Below are 21405 nucleotides of genomic sequence, written 5' to 3'. Positions count from 1 at the left end.
ACAGAAAAAAGTGTTGTTTTACAACCCTGCCAAATTTGAATGATGAACACAATCGCAAAGTATATAAAATGAGGTTTTAAAATCAATCCTTTCCTCTCTTGAACGCTGAATGCGCTGAAACCACTCCTCGCTCAACTATCAATCAGTTACCGCTTCTACGACATGGAAAAATGGATGGTACTTTGTCTCGCATCTTTCTTTCCTACACATACTGTAATTACATGTTTGAGCAGTGAAAATATATCTGCTTAAAGTCTCCAGTGACTGGAATATATCCCACCAGGTTAAAAACATTTTAAATCATGACATTTTCACTGTGTATTGAATCTACTCTATATAATGATTTTCACTTGTTGAGTTGAACTGCTGTCATAATTTCATTTATCCGCCATATTCTAATTCATTGAGATATGCCTCTATATGAGCATTATTTGGATACTTAATCATTTAATCAGGTTGGATGAGAACCGTTGGTGTCTAATTCTACATCTTAGTAAGTCATTTCAGACAACATCCAACCAGAACTATTTGGGGAAGTTCCCTTTCTATTAAAGGCAAGCTAGGATTGATTTGGTGTGGAAGGACAAGCCCATACAGCACCCAAAATGGAGATGGCGAGCCAGCGGGCTTGGGTTGGATAGTCTTAACGCTCCTTTTAAAAGCTAAAGCCTTACTTACTTATATAATAATCATTGAAAATGGACAAAAATGAAATCCATGTGTCTTTAATACATTTTCAGTGTAAAAGAATCCCATGAAATTCCACCTCTATAATGTCATATGTTACTCTCTATATTCTGTGTGATCTTTTCTAAAAGGCGCCATAATGAAGACGGTGATACAGCAGGATGCGTTCAGCTCGCTCCGGTGAATGGTGACGCTCAAGCCAACCACGTGATTAATGGTAGTGCTAGTAAGGTAAGAAGCATGTGTGTGTACAATTTCACAGAATCCAAAATTTGGGGATTTTTGCAACATGTATAGCCAAAAAATAGCAGTTAACAGGTGCGACAGTCAAGACGATGTCTGTGGCTTCAATTGGACGACTGTGAACCGCTATTCAACATATATTTATATTTACATTTAAATTCATATATAATATATATATTTTCAATTTGTGTGTGTGCATGTGTGTGTGTATAATGCAAAACACCATTGACAGGTTAAAAAAAATAGCATCTGTGTCACAGTGTAATAACATATATGACGGTGACTTACTAAGAACTGATCGTCTTCATTATATCTGTACCCGCACACCAGAAGTAGCAGCACAATGTCTATTGAATGGGAGCAAAAAACATGGCAAAAACTGTTCAATCAATTTAACTCTATTTAATGTATGTATGTCTGTGATTGGCGCGTGGCCAGTGCAGGATGTACCCCACCTATCACCCAAAGTTAGCTGGGATAGTCTCCAGCGCACACACGACCCGAGTGAGGATCAGCGGTACAGAGACTGGATGGATGGATGGGTTACTGTATGTTTTTATAAAACACACCATTATGGAGTGCTATTTTTCTTATTAAAAAACAAAAAATGTTTTGGGGGGGTGGGGGGGGGGTGGAATGGATTTATGGCATTTTCATTCATTTGAATTGGAAAGATTATTTGAGATGTGTACTAAGTTACAGGTGTGGACATGAAACAAAGTAAAGTTTTATCTCAAGGCACCACTGTACTGTTATTGCTTTGGCTTGAGCACAAAAAACAGCGAATGGGTGGGGTTTTCAGGGAGTACAGTGGACCTCCCGCTATTCGCGGGGGATAGGGACTGGGCCGGACCGCGAATAGCGAAAAAAAGGGGATAATTAACGGCTATAATAATTGAGTTTAAAAATAAAAAATCTTTTTTTTTTTTTTTTTTTTTTTTTAAAACCCAAAAATTATTGAATAAGCGGGGATACACCGACAGTAAGCATTTTAAGGGTTGGTTCCCCCACAAAAAAATAAATAAAAAATTGACAAAAAATACGCAAACAGGTACTGTATTGTCACGACCATAAGGCGCACCGTTTTAAAAGGGGCAGTCCCAGTTACGGGGTCTATTTCTGTATTTAACACATACATAAGGCGCACCGTTTTATTGGAAGCAGGCATGGTAAAACATACGCTAGCTTAAAACATACGGTAGCATGCATGCACGCTAAAACAATGTTTTTAAAAAGGCAGCGGGAGCAAAACTGAGTTCGGTTGTACTTTATTGAAGTATTTAACAATGTACTCACGTTATTTTTTGATCAATCCTTATCCACAAATCCATCAAAGTCCTCAACTTCTGTATGCGAAATGAACAGCTGGGCAAGTTCTCAATCAAACACACGAGGTTCGAGTCAGTCTCGTTGCCGTGCGGCTCCTCAGAAATGATGCCGGCTTTTACGAAAGCTCGAAAAAACAGTGCAAGCAGACACGTTAGCCCAAGCATCCACAATCCATTCACAAACTACATGAACTGGATGTGTGTTCATTTATTTGTTTTAGGGAGAAAACTATGGCGTGAAGCCTCAGTGTTGGGTGAGTGTTAAACATGAAATAAATACATTGACCTTTTAATGTCTTCATCTCATGTCTTCTTCTATCTCCAGGATCCGGTCTATGCCTCGGTCTATTCCCGCACTACACCTCAGTATGTTATGTGCTTCAACCAGGTAATGACTGCATGTTTATTGCCTCAGCAATTTTGAATTCGATTTTTAAACATTAACAGGAAAAGAAAAACATTTATTTCATGTAGTGCAGTGATTCTCAAACTTTTTACACCACCTCAAAGTACCACCTCAAAAAATACTTGGCTCTCCAAGTACCACCATAATTGCCCGACATTAAAATACTGTAATGTAGTAGGCTCGAGTGTTAATCAAAAATAAGACAGAGGTTTTCTTCCTTAAGACAGAGGTTTTCATCCTTAATTATTAATTATTATAAGCCACTGTAACAATATGCAAAGTTTGATCATGAATACTGTGCTAACATATTGGAACTAGGCTTTACACGATCAAGATTTTAAAAAAATCTGATAACCCATCACCGATCCGATCACAAGATGGAGCAAAGTTTCTATTTACATAACTTGTTCATTTATTGTATATACTTGTGTACTGTATCCATCCATCCATCCATTTTCTGTACAGCTTATCCTCACAAGGGATGCGGGCGTGCTGGAGCCGTCCCAGCTCAAATTATTCACTAGTATTTTAGACAAAAGTCAAAACACCAATGACCTCTAGGGGGCATTCAAGGATTGGCCACTGACATAAGTTTAGGTCAAATCAACATTACATGACAGAAATAATGGGTGCTAACTTACTGTAATTAAATTACTTTATTGCAGTTAAATTACTTCATTAAATACTGTTAATGACATGCTTAGTCTAACTTTCTCACTGTCCCAGCTATATGGACGGGTGTTGTCCGTCCAGAGTTCGAGTTCGTTTGACAGGGTTTCTAACACTGCAACTATCGATGCTAATTGTTAGCCCGAATTTTTAAATGAAAATGAATAATTTTATTATTAGAACAACTGTATTACATATTTTACACATTTTACCTGGCCCACCTGTCATTTTTAAAACTCAAATGTGGCCTTGAGCTCAAAAGCTTACCCATTCCTGGTTTTATTTAAATTCCAGACCAATCGGTCCTTCGAGGCACAAGAAGTGGCGTCTCCGACAAAGAATCAGAGTCCACCACAGGTGACACAGAAGGTAAAAATGCTGAAATTTTGTATTTTTGACGGTTGGGCTCATTCTCATTCTAACAAATACATTGATTTAGTCTGTGCAGGCTGACGAAGACAAACACGAGTGGCCTCAGCTGATCAAGGCGCAAGAAAGGACAAGTGAGTTAACAGTCAAACATTCCATCGACCTTTTGTATCTGATCATATTTTTTTATTTTCGTGTAGGTGTTGAATGTCTGCAATTAGACAGCAATAACACCTGTGAGAACAACAGTCACTCTGCTGAAGGTCCAACATGCTCATTTGAAGGTGAGAGAAGACGCCCACAAGACATTTGTAGATTTTCTTCATTGTTGTTATTCTTGGGCCAAATTAATCACCATTTTGAGCCCCCATAACCTCATCTTCACCGATTTTAAGAGGCGTGTTCATTCAAAATGTAACTTTGTTAGGAGTCTTGGATATGACTCATGCTAGTTTTACTGAACAACATGAAATTTAGTTGCCATGTCTATGACGAGCCATGTCAGAAAAATATACACAAAGTCTGACATTTGGCCATTTCCCCAAGTCCTCCGAAGACAAACTTTTCCAAGAGATTTTGTACAATGGCTACAAAATTGAAACCATGTACACTAGTCGGATAAAGGATGCTAAATAGTGAAAATATTTAGCTTTAGTTATTTTGTGTGGTTGTAGCACTGCGGTGAAGTTTGATGACTGGCCATAAAACTCTTAACTCACATCAAATTAGGTAGTCTTTTGTGAACTTTAAATCAAAAGTGTGATTTATTTTTTTTATTTTTTCCTAGAGTCATTTCACACGTATGATTCCCTTTTCAATTCACTGTTGTTTTTATGATGTTTCTTTTCTGTAAATTCTGGCTTTTGACTGGCTAAAATCGAAAAGTCTAAAATCTCTAAAAGTGTACATGTGCCTTCAGTGTGCACATAGTAAACATCTAGTGCTTTGTCCTCAGCAGTTAACCAGAAAGAGGTGACACCTGGGAATGGTTTGTACCCCGGCCCACCCTGTGGAGCCCCCTCAGAGGCAGGACAAGACCTGGACCTTTTCTGCCAGACCAATACCCCCATGTGAGCAACTTAAACACATACTACAGTGAACCACGGCTTACGGAATAGCAAAACTCTGCGAATAGTTGACACACCTGCCCCACTTTTTTTTTTATTGCCTATCTTAATAGTTTGAACCCTGAATATAACAAAAACTATGGTCTAAAAAAACTTCAATATTATGTCTATCTAATCTTATAACATTCAAAATAAATGTCTTACAGATTATTTGATTTTGAAAAAAATGCAGTAACATTGTCCAAATGAAGCACCTCAACTCACTTCAACATAATTCCTTGGCACCAAGATGGCAATAAAGGACTATTTTGGTCTAAATGAAGCACCTCAACTCACTGCAACATAGTTCTTTAGCAGCAAGGTGTCACAAGTTGCTGGAAAAGTACTACAATTGTCTAAAAGAAGCTCCTCAACTCACTTCAACATAGTTCCTTAATGCCACAATATGAAACCAAAGACATAGTTTTATTTCTTTGGCAACAAATAGCCTTTGTTTTTTTCAGCAAATAACAGAGATAGGTGAATTTGCAAATGCCAAATCTTTCTGTTTCTGTGAAACCTATCTTTCAGCTCATCGATAAAGCCCTGGCTAATAGGAAAATAGTAATTGGTGTCCGGGAAATATGTTGAAGTGATATATCTCAACTGAGAGACTAACAACTTAGTATGTAGGGGAAGAGGGAAGTTTAGCCTGAGTTGTTAGTAGAAGTCTTCACCGCATGTAAATCAATCTTCCGTTACGCTGTTGTTTGTTGTTAAACTGGCCAGCCATTAGTTAGTTACTCCTCGGCGTTTCAGAAAAATCACAAAAATAAGCGAATATTCTCCCTGGTGTAAAAGCTCACTGTTGGTATGCTGAATATGTGTTGGCAGGCTGACGTCAGCGGTGGCAGAGCACCGGCGTTCCGTGCGCCCATCCCGGCGTACTCAGGGATCCCGAAACCCTCTCCGGGCTCTAGCGGCCCGCGAGGACGTCAGGCAGGATTTCATGGGGCTAAACACGGCCGCCGAGCAGAGGGTCCAAACTGAGAAGAGTGAGCGCTTTCCGGATTCTCTTTTTTCCTTTCCGGAGTCTCAGCTCAAGTTTTTTGTCCCCCCCCCCCCAGATTCTATGAATTCCTCCAAGGCAAATTCCGTCAGCTCCTATCCAAATCCTCGGGAGCGTCATCCACCCTTCACCAGCCCTATGCTGCTTTTCATCAAAGGTCAGCGCACATCCTCTTGGTCCGCATCTGGATCGCAAGCTTCGAACTGACAGCCATCTGCACCGACAGGAAGGCAGAACGTCCAGGTCCGCCTGGCCCGGCCCTCGGCCAGCTCCTTGAACAGCGGAGACTGCTACCTGCTGGTCACCACCGAGGACTGCATCCTTTGGAGCGGACAGTCGGCTAACGACAAAGAGAGAGCCAAAGTACGGTGTTCACACGCCTAGTTGTGACTCGCTACTCCAAAGTGCCTTGGCGTCATCTTGTGGCGTCTTGGTGCCATGGAACTGTGTTTAAGTGAGGGTAGGAGGTTCTATTAGACCAGCTAAAGTCTTGTCCAATAGAAAGGTAGTCCTTTGGCACCATCTTCTACACGCAATTATAAACCGCAATGGGGGAAGTCAATTAACAGGGGATTACTGCACCTACCCACGACAATTACGCTTTTCTAACCCTGGAGTAACAGGCGTTCAGAACTTTCAGAGAGAGAGTCTCCCATACCAATACGGATAACAATCCATTCTTGAATATTTAATGTTTGTACTTCAGGCCTCAGAGTTGGCATCTTTCATTCAAAGTCGCAAGGAGCTGGGCTGTAACGCCACTTGTGTCGTCCATCTGGAAGAGGGGCTGAACAGTGACAGCAGCCTGGCTGCGGACTTCTGGAACATTCTGGGAGGAAGGACACCTTACAGAGGTTTTTTTTTCTTCCACCAAACACAAATAATGCTATTAAAAGAGCTTATGTTTTGAGAACATCCGGTTAGTTAGTTAGTTGGTGAGGTAGTTAGCTCGTTAGTTTGTTATTTGGATGGTTTACTAGTTAAAATTTGGTGCAGATCCAGATAAAGTCACTGTTTTAGGATTTTATTTTATTTTTTTTCATTTTGTGTCATTTAAATCACAATAACATTATTTTGCTGGTTACTGTACATGTTGTCTAGTTTGTTGGTTTGTTCATGACTTGTTTGGTGTTTAGTGAATTAGTAGTTTGGTTGATTCCTTTATTATTATTAGTTAGTTGATTAGCCGGCTTTTAGTTGATTTATATAATAGGTGGTTGGTTAGTTGTTTGCTAGTCAGACATGAACAGTACAGTCCATTTGTAACATCTTACATCATCCTCCCTCAACCTGCCAGTAGCCTGAGTTTTGCATGTGCTGCTGCCTCCAAACAGGAGCTGGTGGAGCAGAGGACGATGAGTTGTACGAGCGCGGCGTTGTGGAGTCCAACTCTGTTTACAAGATGCTGGACAACAGACTGGTCCCCCACGAACAAGCCTGGGCCTCCATGCCCAGTGTTTCAATGCTGGACTCCACTGAGGTCTGATTAGTCCTCATTTAGTCCTCCTTTTCCATCAGAATTTTTCATGCCGGCCTGTGCCATCGCACACTTTGCACATGCCAATTACCGCCACTGCTTGTATCTCAAGACAAAAAAATCAGCCGAGATGGTTCGTGTCGTGAAAAACTCAAGTCAGTCAAGTAAAGGCACGAGTATCTCAAGGGACCACACACGCAGTTTTTATTTTATTTTCCTACATTTAAGCATAGTGTTAATGTTCAAGCTGTGCGTATAAATTTACAGTGGCTTACAATTACATTAAAAGTTAAAAGTTTGAGAAATACATTGAACTACAGTATTGCAAAGTCACTGTAAATGTGAGCTGCGCTCTGCGCATATATGTGCGTCCAGGCACTTGTGTTTGACTTTGGCGGCGAGGTGTACCTGTGGCTCGGGAAGGACGTGCCAGCCGACCGTCAGAAGGTGGCGCTCCAACTGAGTCGGCAGGTGTGGCTCGGGGCCTACGACTACAGAACTTGCCGGGTCAACCCGATGGATCCCACGCGCTGCGCCGTCGACACGCAGCTGTAAGACAGAGAGCCCCGCCTGCTGCTGGACGCAATTGCACAAGCAGGCTAGGTTACGCGTTAACGAGTTGATTTTGTTTATTTCTCCAGGATGGGTGAAGGGCGTCCCAGCTGGGCTCTCTTCGGTGTCGTCTCAGAACACAACGAGACGGCTCTGTTTAAAGACAAGTTCGTGGACTGGACAGCGAGAGGAGACGAGGAGGAAGTGGTCCAGGAGACTCAAGTTTGTGCAATTAGACTTGTATAAAACATTAAAAATGATGATACATCATGTTAATATGGTGCATTAGAGTTGTATAAAACAACTGATGCACATATGGTTAATAAAGGTGTGTAGAACATTAAATTGGTAAATATGCTACAATAAAGGTGTGTAGAACATTTAATATGTAAATGTTGAACTTCCAGTTGGACAGAACGTTAAACAAAATGTAAATATTGTACATTACATAATTTAAAAGTGTACTCCAGTTATACATTAGAGTTGTATGTAACATTATCCATCCATTTTCGGAGCCGCTTCTCCTCACTAGGGTCGCGCGCGTGCTGGAGCCTATCCCAGCTATCATCGGGCAAGAGGCGGGGTACACCCAGAACTGGTTGCCAGCCATTCGCAGGCATATACAAACAAACAACCTTTCGCACTCACATTCACACCTACGGGCAATTTAGAGTTGTCAATTAACCTACCATGCATGTTTTTGGGATGTGGGAGGAAACCGGAGTGCCCGGAGAAAACCCACACAGGCACGGGGAGAACATGCAAACTCCACACAGGCGGGGCCGGGAATTGAACCCCAGTCCTCAGAACTGTGAGGCAGACGCTCTAACCAGTCGTCCCATGTAACATTAATTAATCTTAATTAATTAATTAGAGGCGTATAGAACACTAAATGAACATTAAATGTGAACATGTTACATTACTTTTGTATTGAACATTAAATATGCTGTAAATATGGCGAGTTAGAGTGGTATAGCACGTTAACTATGATGTAAATAGGGTACATTCGAGTTTTCAAGCACATTAAATGTAATGTAAATGTGGTACATTAGAGTTGTGTAGATGATTAAATATGAATGTAAATACGGGACATCAGAATTGTTTAGAATGTAAAATACAATGCAATGTCGTACATCAGGTTGTAAAGAACATTAGATATAATTTACTGATCATTAACTGCAATATCATGATAATCGTCATAAACATGATGCAAGTATGGTACAGTTTCTTTGTGCAGAACATTTAGAATAATATAATAAGAGTCACCTTCACCTGTCCATTTTTATTTTCCTCCACAGTCCCTCTCAGTGACGCCTCCATGTGACCTCCTGATGCCCTGCAATGCCAAGGCTCTTGTGTTGGGCGAGACTGCATCAGCGTTGCATAGCACGCTGGCCGGCATGGACCTCCAGAGGGGCGCCGGCTTGGACACGCAGGAGCTGAGGACCAGGGGGGTGGACACGTGGCACGTCCACGAGTTCGACGACTGCGAGGTCCCCCTGGAGAGCGCGGGACAACTTCACGAGGGAGACTCGTACGTGGTCCGCTGGACTTACAGCGCCGGGGCCCATTGTGAAGACAGCGCAGCTTTTTTCCTGTGGCGAGGACGTCACTCCAACGTGAGTGGACGGGACACTGCTGCATTTCTCTCCATTGGGATTAACAGCAATCAAGAGTCACAGGTAACACAGCAACACACATGGCGTTATTGCTTTTGTTGTCTTTTGTTATTGCTTTTCGTTGTGGCAAACTACATATAAGCAGGTATTGTTATTGCTTTCTATTGATTCTTATCTCTCTGTCAGTCCCCTCACAAACTACCTAGTGTCAAATTCTTGTTTTGTTGTTGCTGAAGGTTGTGGTTCATGAAGGAAAGGAGCCTCCATGTTTCCTGCAGCTCTTCAAGGGAGGTCTGGTCATTCATAAAGGCCACAGAGAGGCCTCCTCTTCTAATGCAGGTGCTGCAAATTGAATATATGCACTAGTTACTTATTTATTCTGAAATTATTGAATGCATTTGATTGTGTTTGTATTGCAGCGGCGCAAGCAGGCACGTGGCGCCTGTTTGCTGTCCGAGGGGAGCTCCCGGACGAGGGCTCGCTGATGGAGGTGGAATGCTGCTGCGCCTCGCTGCGCTCCAGGGGCTCGCTGGTCCTGATCAACGGCCAGCAGGCGTCGCTGTACCTCTGGACCGGATGTAAAGCTGTGGCTAGCTGCAGGGAAGTGGCCAAGAGGGCCACAGAGCACCTCACTCAAGGGTGACTTTTATGTTCTCTCTCGATCATATGTGTGAGGTGGACATGTTTAAGGTTTGACGAGTGCTCGTGTGCTTGTGCGTCAGGTGTCTGGCAGAACTGGGTCTGAGTAAAAGCCGTCCAGTGAAGATCCAGGTGGTCGAGGAAGGTTCGGAGCCCGCTGAGTTCTGGGCGGCGCTGGGACTCATGGACAGGAAGGCCTATGACTGCATGCTGCAAGGTACGACATCACTACATCGTCGTAGGTTCATGTCAGTGACGTCAGGAGTTAAGTCCATACATCACTGTGTTATTACATCGTTAAGTGACTTCTTCACTGTACTATTATATTATTAAGACATTGTTATTGCGTCACTCAACTACATTACCATATCATTATGTATCATTCAGTCACTAGTGTACATCATTAATTAAGTTACGACATCACCATAAGTCCCTATGTTACGTGGCGTTAAATTGTTCCTTAAGTCACTACATCGCTGTAATATTTACATCATAAACTATATTGTTGCATCATTAATTAAGTTATTACATCACAATATTACACCATTAGTAAGTCACTCTTTTCAACCATTACTACATTAGCACATTTTCGGTGTAGTGTTTTACGAATCCCAAACACTTGCTGTCCACCAGATCCAGGTAAATATAACTTCACACCGCGCCTCTTCCACCTGAGCGCCTCTTCCGGCAGCTTCAGAGCCAAGGAGCTGCACAGTCCATCGCAGCTGCCGGGCCTTGTGGCGGCCATGCCTTTCGACCAGGAGAGCCTGTATCCGGCGCCATCGCCTGGTGAGAGCCCATACTGCTTATTGACACCACCCAGGTGGACAGTACACACGTACCAATTTTAGCATTTTCTTTTTAACCAATTTCTAAAACAGAGACCCCACACCTCAAGATCATCGTTCTGAGACATTTAGGAATCGGGCCTTTGAGTGGAAGGGAGGGAAAATGCTGAAATTCATTCAGCTTATCAGTATGTGTGTACACCGCTTGACTCCAAGTCTCCCTTCCTCAGCCCTGTTCCTGCTTGACAACCGCTTTGAAGTGTACCTGTGGCAGCGCAACCCGGCAGAGGATCAGACTGAAGGCTGGCACAGCGAGAGGAAGTGCGCCATGGAGACGACGCTGCAATACTGCAAAGGTAAAGCCCTGTGACACTACACAATGAAGGTGGTTGAAAATGAGCTAAATGTGCCTCTCTCGCTTCCTCGCTTTGTGTCAGAAGTCAACCCGAGACGCCCGCCACACGCCTACCTCATCTTGGAGGGCTGCGAGCCTTTAACCTTCACTAACGTGTTCCCTCGCTGGGAGATGAAGCCGGCGACCCACACACAGGTGTGCTCTGCAGCTGTAATTTCAGCATTATCATGTAACACACGGACCCAATGTGCGTATGGAGATACAGTTAGATGTTCTTTCATCTGGATGGCGCCACATGACTTATTGATTGATTTTAATTCTTCATCTCGATGCGCAAACTTCAGCCGGAGTTATTCTTGAGAAACACATTAAAGTGAACCTCCGCTATATCGCGGTAGATACCGAACTGTAGGGTGTTCTTTTATTTCATGTTTTTTTTTTTAATGTTGATATAAATACAGAGAACCCCTGCTATTATTGGGGCCTAGGGACCCTGCAGCAAATCGGTAACTGAAAACCACACTAAAAGGTTTGTAATTATCTATTGATACCACGCGATGGCGACCCCAACTAGACAAAAATAATACCTGCACCTCCCATGCACTTTGTTATTGTAATTGTGTGTTGGTATTGTTGTTTACAATGCAAAATCTATTTTCATCAATTAATCAATGGGATAATCAGTAGAATATAAGTCTGAAAATATTCAATTGCTGTCTTGCAGTCTTTTAGGAATTAAACCTCTGTCTTGTTCTTTATGAACACAGGCTACAACGCTACTGGATTTTAATGTTGGCCATAATGGTGGTACTTGGAGAGCTAAATATTTTATCGGGGCCACTTTGTGTAAAGAAAATTTAAAAAGAGGCCTGCCACCATTAGTGCCATCTGGGGGTATTCACAGCACAGCGCACTTTTCAATACTGTACAGTATTTGTTTTTATACATTGTATGCTTGCACATTTTTTGTGTGTTCAAATACATTTACAATGTGTTCAAAGCATGTGGGAAGAGTAAAACTGTCAAACAAGTTTTTCATGGTCTTTATATTGCGTATTTTCATCTCTTGCGGCTGGCTCTGGAACATATCCCCCCGTGTGCGTTAACACGAGCGTGTCGGTTGCATGACCGCAGGGCAAGCTGACCTCGGTGCAGGACGCCCTGGCCCAGCTCACCAAGATAAGATCAAGATCAAAACAAAGCCCTTTACCTGACAGAGGGGACCCACGAGGCCCGCAAGTGCAGCTGTCGGACCACGACTTGCAGGTAGACTCCGCAGGAACCTTTACAATCGGTACAGTTCAATTAAATTTTTTAAAATTATATTTATTAGCCTCTTTCACATGGTGATCCTGCAAAATCCACCTGTTTACACGGAACCCAGCAAAGGCCACAATTTGGTGCACAGTGACATAGCATTTCGCAAGTTGATGAAGTAAAAAAAAAAATGTCTAAATTACTTTCCAGTTGTTACAGGGCAGAAGTTAATCTGAGTTTATTTGTCTGAACTTTTTTCGCCCCAATTGTTTATGTCGCGACTTTCGTAGTTTGAAGTGCGTCTCCCTGCTGACAACATGGCTGCAAACAGAGAAGAGCTAGTTTACAAAAGTGCAGTCAGTGTGGCCAACGTGTCGCTATATTTCATGACTTTTCCGACACCTCTAGCAACTATTTTTCCAAAAAGCGACTGGCGACTTTGAAGTGGGAATTTGCAGTGTTAAAACTGCGAGCAAGGTTTGAATGTACAATCACTTCACTAATCCCTCCTCCCGTTGAGTGTCTGACCGAAGCCACGCCCCTCACTAACGTGCACCAAACTTCAATGGATTGAAGTTATTTTTTTGCGGAGTGTAAAAATCAAAAAGACGTGATAAGCAGAAATGTTCCACGGTGCTTTTGAATCCTCTGAGCTGCCACCTCTGAAAAGTAACTCCTGTGTTCACTCTTGTTTTGTCTCAGAATCTATCCAATTCATTCTTTTGTTGCGTCTGTTTGCTCGTCTTATGCCCAGTTGTTGGCAAATGAGGGATGGGATTTTTTTTGTATTTTCTGGAGGGGGATATTCCTCCAAAGTAACAGGCCATTGCGAGGCTGCAGACCCTTTGCAGGTGTGCCTGCAATGAATTTGCCCGAGAGTCCACGGCAAATGTTTGACACCTCGTTGGTCATGCCTTTTTACTCTGATTGGTTGTTGTTCCTCTGACTTGGTGGTTCCTAAAATAATAATAATAATCAAATTAGAGGTATTTTACAAAATGGGGCCTGTGAGGGGAATTTTTTTTTTTCCACAGATCATTTTGCCAAAGTGCTGCTGTAAGGTCATACAGACAGTTTTAAGAAAATATGACAAACATTTTTTTTTCTTTTCAATTGCAAACTTGTATAACTGTAACTGAGTATAATCATTTTCACAAGACAGGAGTCAATCACGCTGAACATTGCCAAAGATGTGGTGCCTATTTATGCGTTGTGAAAGCAGTGATTTATTCACGTTGAAAACTATTGACCAGAGGTATCTGCTTCCAATCCTCAAAATATTGTACTGAGGTCAACTGCCTTACAGCTTGTCTTAAATTGTTGCAAAATTGTAATTAACATAATTTTAATAATCCTATTAACTATTTGGCCAACAAATTTCAGTTTTTCAGAATTTGAAGTTGTTTTTTGGCCAATCTACGATTATAAACATGCACTATACAGTAGGGAATCAAGCCCTGCCGCAAGAAGCGAAACAATTGTTGCCCCACCCCCTCACATAAAGTTTTAAAATTGCCTATAGATGCCAGAAGATGGCGCTAAATCACTACTCTTTTATCGGACAGGGCTCATTTCAGAAAGAGCACAAACAATGAAGTTTCTCAGCGAATAACGCAGGAGAGGTTAAAACAAAAAAAATCTTCAGTACTCAATCACGAATAGGCAGAAGAACATTGTCCCTAAAAAAGTGTCCAGTCGGTACAATTTAACGTACATTAATGACACATTAATTTGTATTTGAAATTTATAAACTGTAATCACTATGATTGCCTTTCAGACTACTTTGGAGCTGAAGCGAGAGGACTCCAGCTGCTAACAAGCTGGCTTGAAGACAACCTGAAGTACTTGTTTGCCAAAATGACAAATAATATGGTTAAAAAAAAAAGAAGGCAACTTTATTTATGTACTTTTTCAACAAGACACAGTACAACAATCATTTTATCTGTACAAATTACAGGTTGAAGATATGAGAGGACATATATACACGTGACAAACTACTGTATGTGGTGCTCGAGTGCTTAAAAAAGATCATCTAATAAACAACATAAACGGCACATTTTGTGTTACACTTCATCCTTGATAGTCACAAATGACCAACACAGTGTGGCGTTTGGCGGGCAGCCATTTTGGGGCCTGGAAAATGCTACAGACTGTTACTATGGAGACCAATGAGTACATTAATGTGGAGCTCATTGTGGAGCTCAAAGACCCAAGTTTAGTTCCTCACAAAGTAAGTAAAGTACGTGGCAAAAATATGGCATGTATTGCCGTAGCACTAATGTATTCTGAACCTAAACAAAATTTACTGTACTACAACAGACAAGAAACACAAAAGCCCAAGGCGTTGGCGGCCCGATAAAAAACAGCCAGTCGACCCATTTTGGCCCCACAGTTTGGGAAACCCTGGTTGTAAATTGTAGTCTCATGTTCAACAAAGGATCATTTAGAAAATGGATGACTATCAATGTGAACAAAAGTATTGGGATACATACAGGAAGCGGAAGTTTAATGGGGGTTCTTCCACGCTAAATTAATCCTTGGTAGAACAGAAGAGAACTTCACTGAACTGTTCCTACAGCGTATACAATTTTCTTAAATGGGTGTGTCCATCGGCAGCATTTTGTAACTAGTGGGGTAGCACTTCTGCCTTACAGTTCTGATGTGTGTTTGAATCCTACTTTTTGTCCGGGTTCACATTGCAATTCCAATAACAAGCATTTTACCATTATTGAAGAAAATTGTCCATAGGTGTGAATCTCAGCGTGGACACTTATCTGTCTATACCTGCCCTGTGATTGGCTGGCAACCAGTCCAGGGTGTAACACATTTCTTGCTCAAGGTCAGCTGGGCTAGTCTTCAGCTCCTCCACCACCCAAACGATATAGAAAATGGATGGCTGGGGCATGAATAGTGGTGCCCCACGAATTCTGCCCAGCAACAGGTGACGTGACCAAGAAAAAGAACGTGGAACGTGGCTGGAGTTTGTCATTGAAGAACTCCTGCAAATGGCCAAATGAGCCTAAAATGTTCGCTTCAAATCAAAATGGCTGACTTTCTGTGTCTTTTCAGGCATTGCTTCTTGAGACTTTTTGCCATGTCTATGCATGATTGGCATGGCTACCAAATTTCATGTTACTAAGTGACACTGGCTTTGGGAGCTGAATTTTCTAAATATTTCATCGCATCGCTCGCCTGTTCACACTCACAAAATGTCCGCCAGTCCGCTTAGTGGTGGCCGTTTCACGGTCTGATATTTTTCTGAGCACGGATTAGCTGACTAAGCCTCCGTATGAGAAATTGGATTTAAATAGCCCACCGCTACGAGAAAAGTCTTTCATGGATGCGGGACTTTGACTTAACTTGTTGAGGAAAGTAAACAAAACGATCAATACTCAATCAATACTCATTGACTTATGCTTTGAGTCGTCAACATCGGCGCCTCCGCCTCATGAAAGATTCAGTGTGTAAAGCCTGCGCTCAGGTCAAGTTGGCCGAGTGCTGGAGTGGCGGCTGGCGGTCAAACATCAAAGAACGCCAGGACTTTGGTCCAACTAAATGGGTTTCGAAGCCAGGTTTAGGGTTTCAAATGAGCAGTTCAAGACAGGGTTAGGATTTCAAGTTTGGGTTTCACAGCAGGGTTAGGGTTTTATGCAGTGAGTGGATAGGGTTTCAAATTAGAGGTTCAAGACATTTCATCATTAGGGTTTGAAGCCAGGTTTAGGGTTTCATATCGCCATAATTGAAACCTAAACCCCGACTTGAAAACAATCATTTGAAACCTCAACCTTTGCTTCAAACCCTAACCCCTGACGTGAAAATCCCTCATTTGAATATTTTACACTGTCTTGAACTATAATTTCAAGCAGGATTAGCGTTTCAAAACAGATTTCAGGTTTGAAACTAGAGTTAGGGTTTCAAGCCAGGGTTAGGGTTTCTAATTAATCTAATTTCATCATCATTAGGTTTTCAACACGGAGTTATGGTTTCAAATCACCTTAATTTGAAACCGTAAACCCGTCTTGAAACTGTAATTTCAAATTTTAACCTTTGCTTCAAACCCTGACCCTGATGTGAAAACCTAATTTAAAATCCTGATCCTGTTTAATTTCTCTAATTGGAAGCAGGATTACGGTTTCAAGACAGGATTTAGGTTTGAAGTCAAGGTTAGGGGTTTTAAGACAGGGTTAGCATTTCAAATTTGGGTTTCAAGTCAGGGTTAAAATTTGAAGTTAGTTAGAGTTTCAAATTAGGGTTGAATTAGGTTGATTAGACAGAAAAGATGAGTGTTTCAGAGCTGGCTTTCATGCCAGGGAAGTTTGGGTTAGAGTTTAAGGTTTGAATGAGTGTTTGAAGCCTGATGTGCTGGTGCTGCGTTCAAAGTCAAACGTCTCGGCGGGGTCTAGATGGCGTGCTCCCTCTGGCCCTCGGTCCCGTTGAGGACGCCGCGCTCCGGCTCGGAGGCCAGAGCCGCCTCCCTCAGGACCACCATGTGGTCCTCGGCCGCGTGTAGCGATTGGTCGATCCAGTCCAGGCTTCCCGACATGTGGCAGGCGTTGCGAGTGACCAGGACCAGGTGGCTGACGGACAGGAGAAGAGCAGTCGCCCTGCGATGGCGGCAAAAACATCAAAAATGGTGGGCATCTTGGATTTCATTCAAAGATACAATACAAAAGTGATCCAAAAAATGTGACAATAAAGACATGAGACAGTCTCGTTTCTTTATTGTCACATCTCAATGCTTTTTACACTACAAATGGAGACATTTTCCACATTTTAACTTATCCTTCCATATTTCTCTACTGATTCATTGATTATTGAAATTACTTCATCTTCAAAATGTTCATCTCATTTGTGACATTGGAAAGTATTTTTCACATTCCCAGAATTCCCATATTTTTCAATATTTCAATATTGCCAAATGGTTGGAGACATCTTACAAATTTCCCCAATTCTTCCACATTTCTCAAACGATTCAAACCATTCCAACTTCAAATTGTTCAGCGTGTTGAGCGTTTTGTATTGTCGCTAATGCTCGAACAGCCTCAGTGCTGGCATTGGCCATGTTTTTTTTGTTGTACTCTTGTGTAGGGAGGATTGGCTAGAGGCCAGTTAGCACTGACCGCTAGCCAAGCTGTTCTCTCAATTTCCTGCTCTGTGGTTATCATCACATGCCTCTTTGTTATTACTGGTACCCTTCTGTGGTGCCATCACACAAAAAAAAAAGAATAAAAGCAAGAGTTGTATTTATTTTATATCACCTAGCGTCCAGCAGGATGGGGTCCAAAGGCGGGTACATGGATCGTACCACATCGTCCACCCTGTTACAAATAACCAAAAAAAAACTGTCAGTTAGCGTGTTAGCAGTGTAGCTAAGAGGTAAACTAACATCACCTGGGGCTGATACGCTTGGCCACAGTGATGATGTCGCCCAGGCTGGCCGGCGCTTTGACCTTGGCCCCTGAGCCCATCGTCAGGGCGACCAGTTTCTCCGTCAACGTGTGGCAGATCTACAATGAAAACTGCTCAGTGTCCATCGGTTGCTACAGTGAGTTTTCTTGTGTTACCTTCAGGATAGCGATGCAGTGAGAGACCAATCCGCTGTGAAAAGAAGAAGAAGAAAAAAAAAGACATAATTTGCATTTGCAAACATGCAGACTGTTTTGGTTGAGCATGCAAATGCTAGCACTTAGCACTAGTGGTTAATATGTCTGCCTCACAGCTCTGAGGTCACGGGTTTGATTTTCTGTGTTCTCCGGCTTCCTCCCACATTCCAAAAACGTGCATGTTAGGTTCATTTAAGACTCTAAATTGTCCACAGGTGTGCATGTGAATGGTTGTTTAGCAATAAGCTCCCTTCCACTAACTGGCAACCAGTTCGTCATTTGTGTACATGTGTGGATGTTTGTTACCACTTTTTTTTTTAGACTGCTACCGGTATGAGTATTTACTCTTTAGTACTCACTGATACTGAGTACCGATACCACTAGTACTTTTGATACATATGTAAAATTTCAGTTACCACAATGACAAATAATTGTGAACAAAGGCCTTTCTTTTTATCTGCTGCACAGGATGATTTGCCAATGTGTCAAACTGTCGCAGTGTAGCGCTACCTACTGGTGAGGAGGACTTAATGTCAGATTTTTTTGCTTGTCTGTATGTTCTCTGACATTAACTGGCAACCAGTTCGTCATCTGTCCCCATCTCACCCGCACCCCTAATGAGGAGAAACGGTATAGAAAATGGATGGAAGGATGTTTGTTCATATGTATCCCGCCTTGGATGAATCCCGAAGCGAAAGACATACGAGGCGTCCTCGATCCAGTCCTCGTTCTCCAGGATGGCCTCAATGTGCGGGTTGGTGATGACCACGTCGTCCAGCTCCAGCTCGGACAACTCGCTCTGCGTCTCCATGGCGCCGATCAGGTCCACCGTGGGTCTGACGGAACAGGAAACGGGTGTCAATTATTGGTTTGACAGCCAGGTGTACCTAATGAATGGCCCAGACACTCACTTGGAGTCAAAGTGGTGCAGCAGATGGTGCGGGTGGCAGTAGCGGTGGCGGCACACCACCACCAGGGCGGCCAAGGACGCCAGGAAGATGGTGGCGAGCACACCGATGGCCACGATCACCACCGTCTCCATGGCGACGACCGGGGCGGCGACTGGTCTGAGAGTCGAGATTAAGGACGGGAGTTCATCTGTGGAGGACGCATCAGGTTAAACAAATGTTTGTTACAATAATGTTCTTTGCCATCAACTGTACCTTACTCAAAAAAGAAAGCCAAAGGAAAAGCAACAATTGTGTCATTAATGACCCTGTCAAATGAATTTAGAGATTTGGTTCTAAATATATAATGTGCCAAGACTGACTACTATGTAGAACTCAATTGTGGAGATACTGATACTATCACTAAACTGTTTTTCAACATTTCAGTTTTGCAGATTTTTTGGGGGGGGCACAATTAAAAGCAGTGATATACTTTGGGATAAGTTGCCCCAACCTCACAATATAAGAACTTGACCGCCTTCATTCACATCAGCTGTTATCCTGCGCAATTGCGACGTGCAATTAGCTAGCTAGCGATGCGTCTTCCCTTTGGATAGTCCACTGGCGTGGCCGCTCTAGAGAGTCTCGTTGTAGACCACAAGTGCGCGCACGCCATACAGGGAAAGGTAGAGGAGTGAGGAAAGCGGAATAATATTAAAAATATATATATCTGACTTGACAGCCAGATGTGGATCAGGGCTTTGGGCTGGTGTGGCCGCTTCAGAGTGGCTCGTTGTTGGCTGTGAGTGCATGCACGTCGTGGAGAGAAGGCAGAAGAGCAAGGTAAAACAAAACAAAAAGTCCAGTTTGACAACAAGCATGTGGACAGGGGCTTTGATCTGGCGTGGCCGCTTGAGAGCGCCTCGTCTTTAAGCAGATATATTTTTGTGGCTCAAACATGTAGCTACTGTACGTGTACGCATAAGAAAAATGCTAAATGAAGTAGTATCAATTTTCCAGGTTGGAGAAGTGGTATTTAATTGACAGTTGAGCAGGCTGTGGTTTCAGCACATTCTGCGGACACCCCCAAATCGTTTGAGAGCGGCGAGAATGGCATGATTTTCCACGCTTTTGAAGCCTCATTTTACATACTTGGTGATTTTGTTCATTCAAAATTGGCAGGGTTTTCAAACGACGCTCTTTTCTGTGGTGTGTCAAATTTAGAAGCCATTTATTTCCTCTATACAGGCACTTTAATGACGTCTTACTGTATGTCGCAGTAAATTCGATTTCCTGTTCTACTGTTATCAGCACACTTTGCTTCTTTCCATTTCCTGCTCTATGGTTGTATCACCCTTCCTATTTGCCACTGTAAATGATATTCTGTCACAAAATGCCGTCGTTTTTTTTTTTTTAACAACATTTGAGTTTTCTTGCTTTTGTCCTGCGTTGCGCAACCCGCTCCATGGCGCCACACTCTTCTGAGGAATGCTGTAATTCTTTAATCTGATTATTTTTGGGTTAAGTGACCCGTGTCATACAGAGCTTTTCTCTGAACAAAACTCAACAATAGTCTCTTGGCAGCACACTTTTTTTTTTTTTTCCCCCCAATTGAAAACTCACAAATTCATCACTTCCACACTGCTAGCTACCTCACACCCCTTTGTTCAGTTGAAATATTCCAAGGGATTGCAGGAGTTGAACCACAAAATGTCAATTTTAATCATCGGTCGATCCAATCCAGTTTCTATACCTGCTGGAGCCTATCTCGGCTGTCTTCGGGCGAAAGGCGGGGTACGCCCTTGGATTGGTTGCGAGCCAATCACAGGGTACATATAGACAAATAATTCACACCTATGGACTTTTTAGAGTCTTCAATAAAACTAACATGCATGTTTTTGGAATGTAGGAGGAAGTTAGAATACACTGAGAAAACCCAGGCAGGCCCGACGAGAACATGCAAACTCCTCACAGGAAGGCCGCAGCCCGGATTCAAACCCAGAACCTCAAAACTGTGAGGCAGATGTGCTAACCATACGCCTACCCATTTTGTTCATATACGGTAATATGGATAATAATGGCTGTAATTTACCATAATGAAAAATAAATGTAAGTATAAAAATTCTGCTCACATGCAAGGAATTTTTCAAATGCATTGTTTCAATTGGGTATGTGCATTTAAAAAACAATGCAACAATTAAATCATACAAACATAAACACTTCAACTTATTTTCTACACACAAGTCCTTAAAGCAGAAATATGACTTACCTTAACGCTTCACCGCCAAAAACTAAAACAAACAACAAAAAAATGTTCCTCCTCCTCCTTCAGCAGCAGGACGAAGGCGGAGACGTCGCCGACATTTCCGAACAACGAGGACTCGTGAACGCGCCTCAGGAGGCTCGGCCAA

General features: G+C 42.5%; 2 protein-coding genes across 5 annotated transcripts in view; one reads left to right on the top strand and one right to left on the bottom strand.

The window, feature by feature from the left end:
* svilc (supervillin c) overlaps positions 1-14558 on the top strand; it is a 25056-nt gene extending 10498 nt beyond the window's left edge. The window contains exons 10-32 of one of the 4 annotated variants that reach the window (XM_061748590.1): positions 819-918; positions 2480-2512; positions 2584-2646; positions 3628-3702; positions 3773-3836; positions 3903-3986; positions 4661-4772; positions 5643-5803; positions 5876-5974; positions 6044-6180; positions 6524-6671; positions 7152-7297; positions 7670-7845; positions 7936-8068; positions 9145-9528; positions 9702-9804; positions 9885-10104; positions 10188-10321; positions 10738-10893; positions 11123-11248; positions 11330-11442; positions 12382-12541; positions 14282-14558. In XM_061748590.1, the coding sequence (XP_061604574.1) occupies positions 819-918; positions 2480-2512; positions 2584-2646; positions 3628-3702; positions 3773-3836; positions 3903-3986; positions 4661-4772; positions 5643-5803; positions 5876-5974; positions 6044-6180; positions 6524-6671; positions 7152-7297; positions 7670-7845; positions 7936-8068; positions 9145-9528; positions 9702-9804; positions 9885-10104; positions 10188-10321; positions 10738-10893; positions 11123-11248; positions 11330-11442; positions 12382-12541; positions 14282-14466 (3112 nt within the window). In that variant the 3' untranslated portion in view covers positions 14467-14558. Of the gene's footprint in view, positions 1-818; positions 919-2479; positions 2513-2583; positions 2647-3627; positions 3703-3772; positions 3837-3902; positions 3987-4657; positions 4773-5642; positions 5804-5875; positions 5975-6043; positions 6181-6523; positions 6672-7151; positions 7298-7669; positions 7846-7935; positions 8069-9144; positions 9529-9701; positions 9805-9884; positions 10105-10187; positions 10322-10737; positions 10894-11122; positions 11249-11329; positions 11443-12381; positions 12542-14281 lie in introns of all 4 variants that reach the window. The other 3 variants (XM_061748592.1, XM_061748589.1, XM_061748591.1) reach the window with 3 other exon arrangements.
* tmem98 (transmembrane protein 98) lies at positions 14378-21405 on the bottom strand. The gene is made up of 7 exons (XM_061748604.1): positions 21264-21405; positions 19019-19205; positions 18812-18943; positions 18069-18102; positions 17896-18011; positions 17763-17822; positions 14378-17108 (listed from the first exon to the last, which is right to left on the bottom strand). Exons 2-7 carry the CDS (start codon positions 19147-19149, stop codon positions 16904-16906), a joined length of 678 nt encoding a protein of 225 aa, XP_061604588.1. The 5' UTR covers positions 19150-19205; positions 21264-21405; the 3' UTR covers positions 14378-16903.

This window comes from Phyllopteryx taeniolatus, chromosome 16 (assembly GCF_024500385.1).
Source record: "Phyllopteryx taeniolatus isolate TA_2022b chromosome 16, UOR_Ptae_1.2, whole genome shotgun sequence".
Taxonomy (NCBI): domain Eukaryota; kingdom Metazoa; phylum Chordata; class Actinopteri; order Syngnathiformes; family Syngnathidae; genus Phyllopteryx; species Phyllopteryx taeniolatus.
Note: the sequence above shows the minus strand (reverse complement) of the source record. Positions and strands in the feature narration are given on the sequence as shown.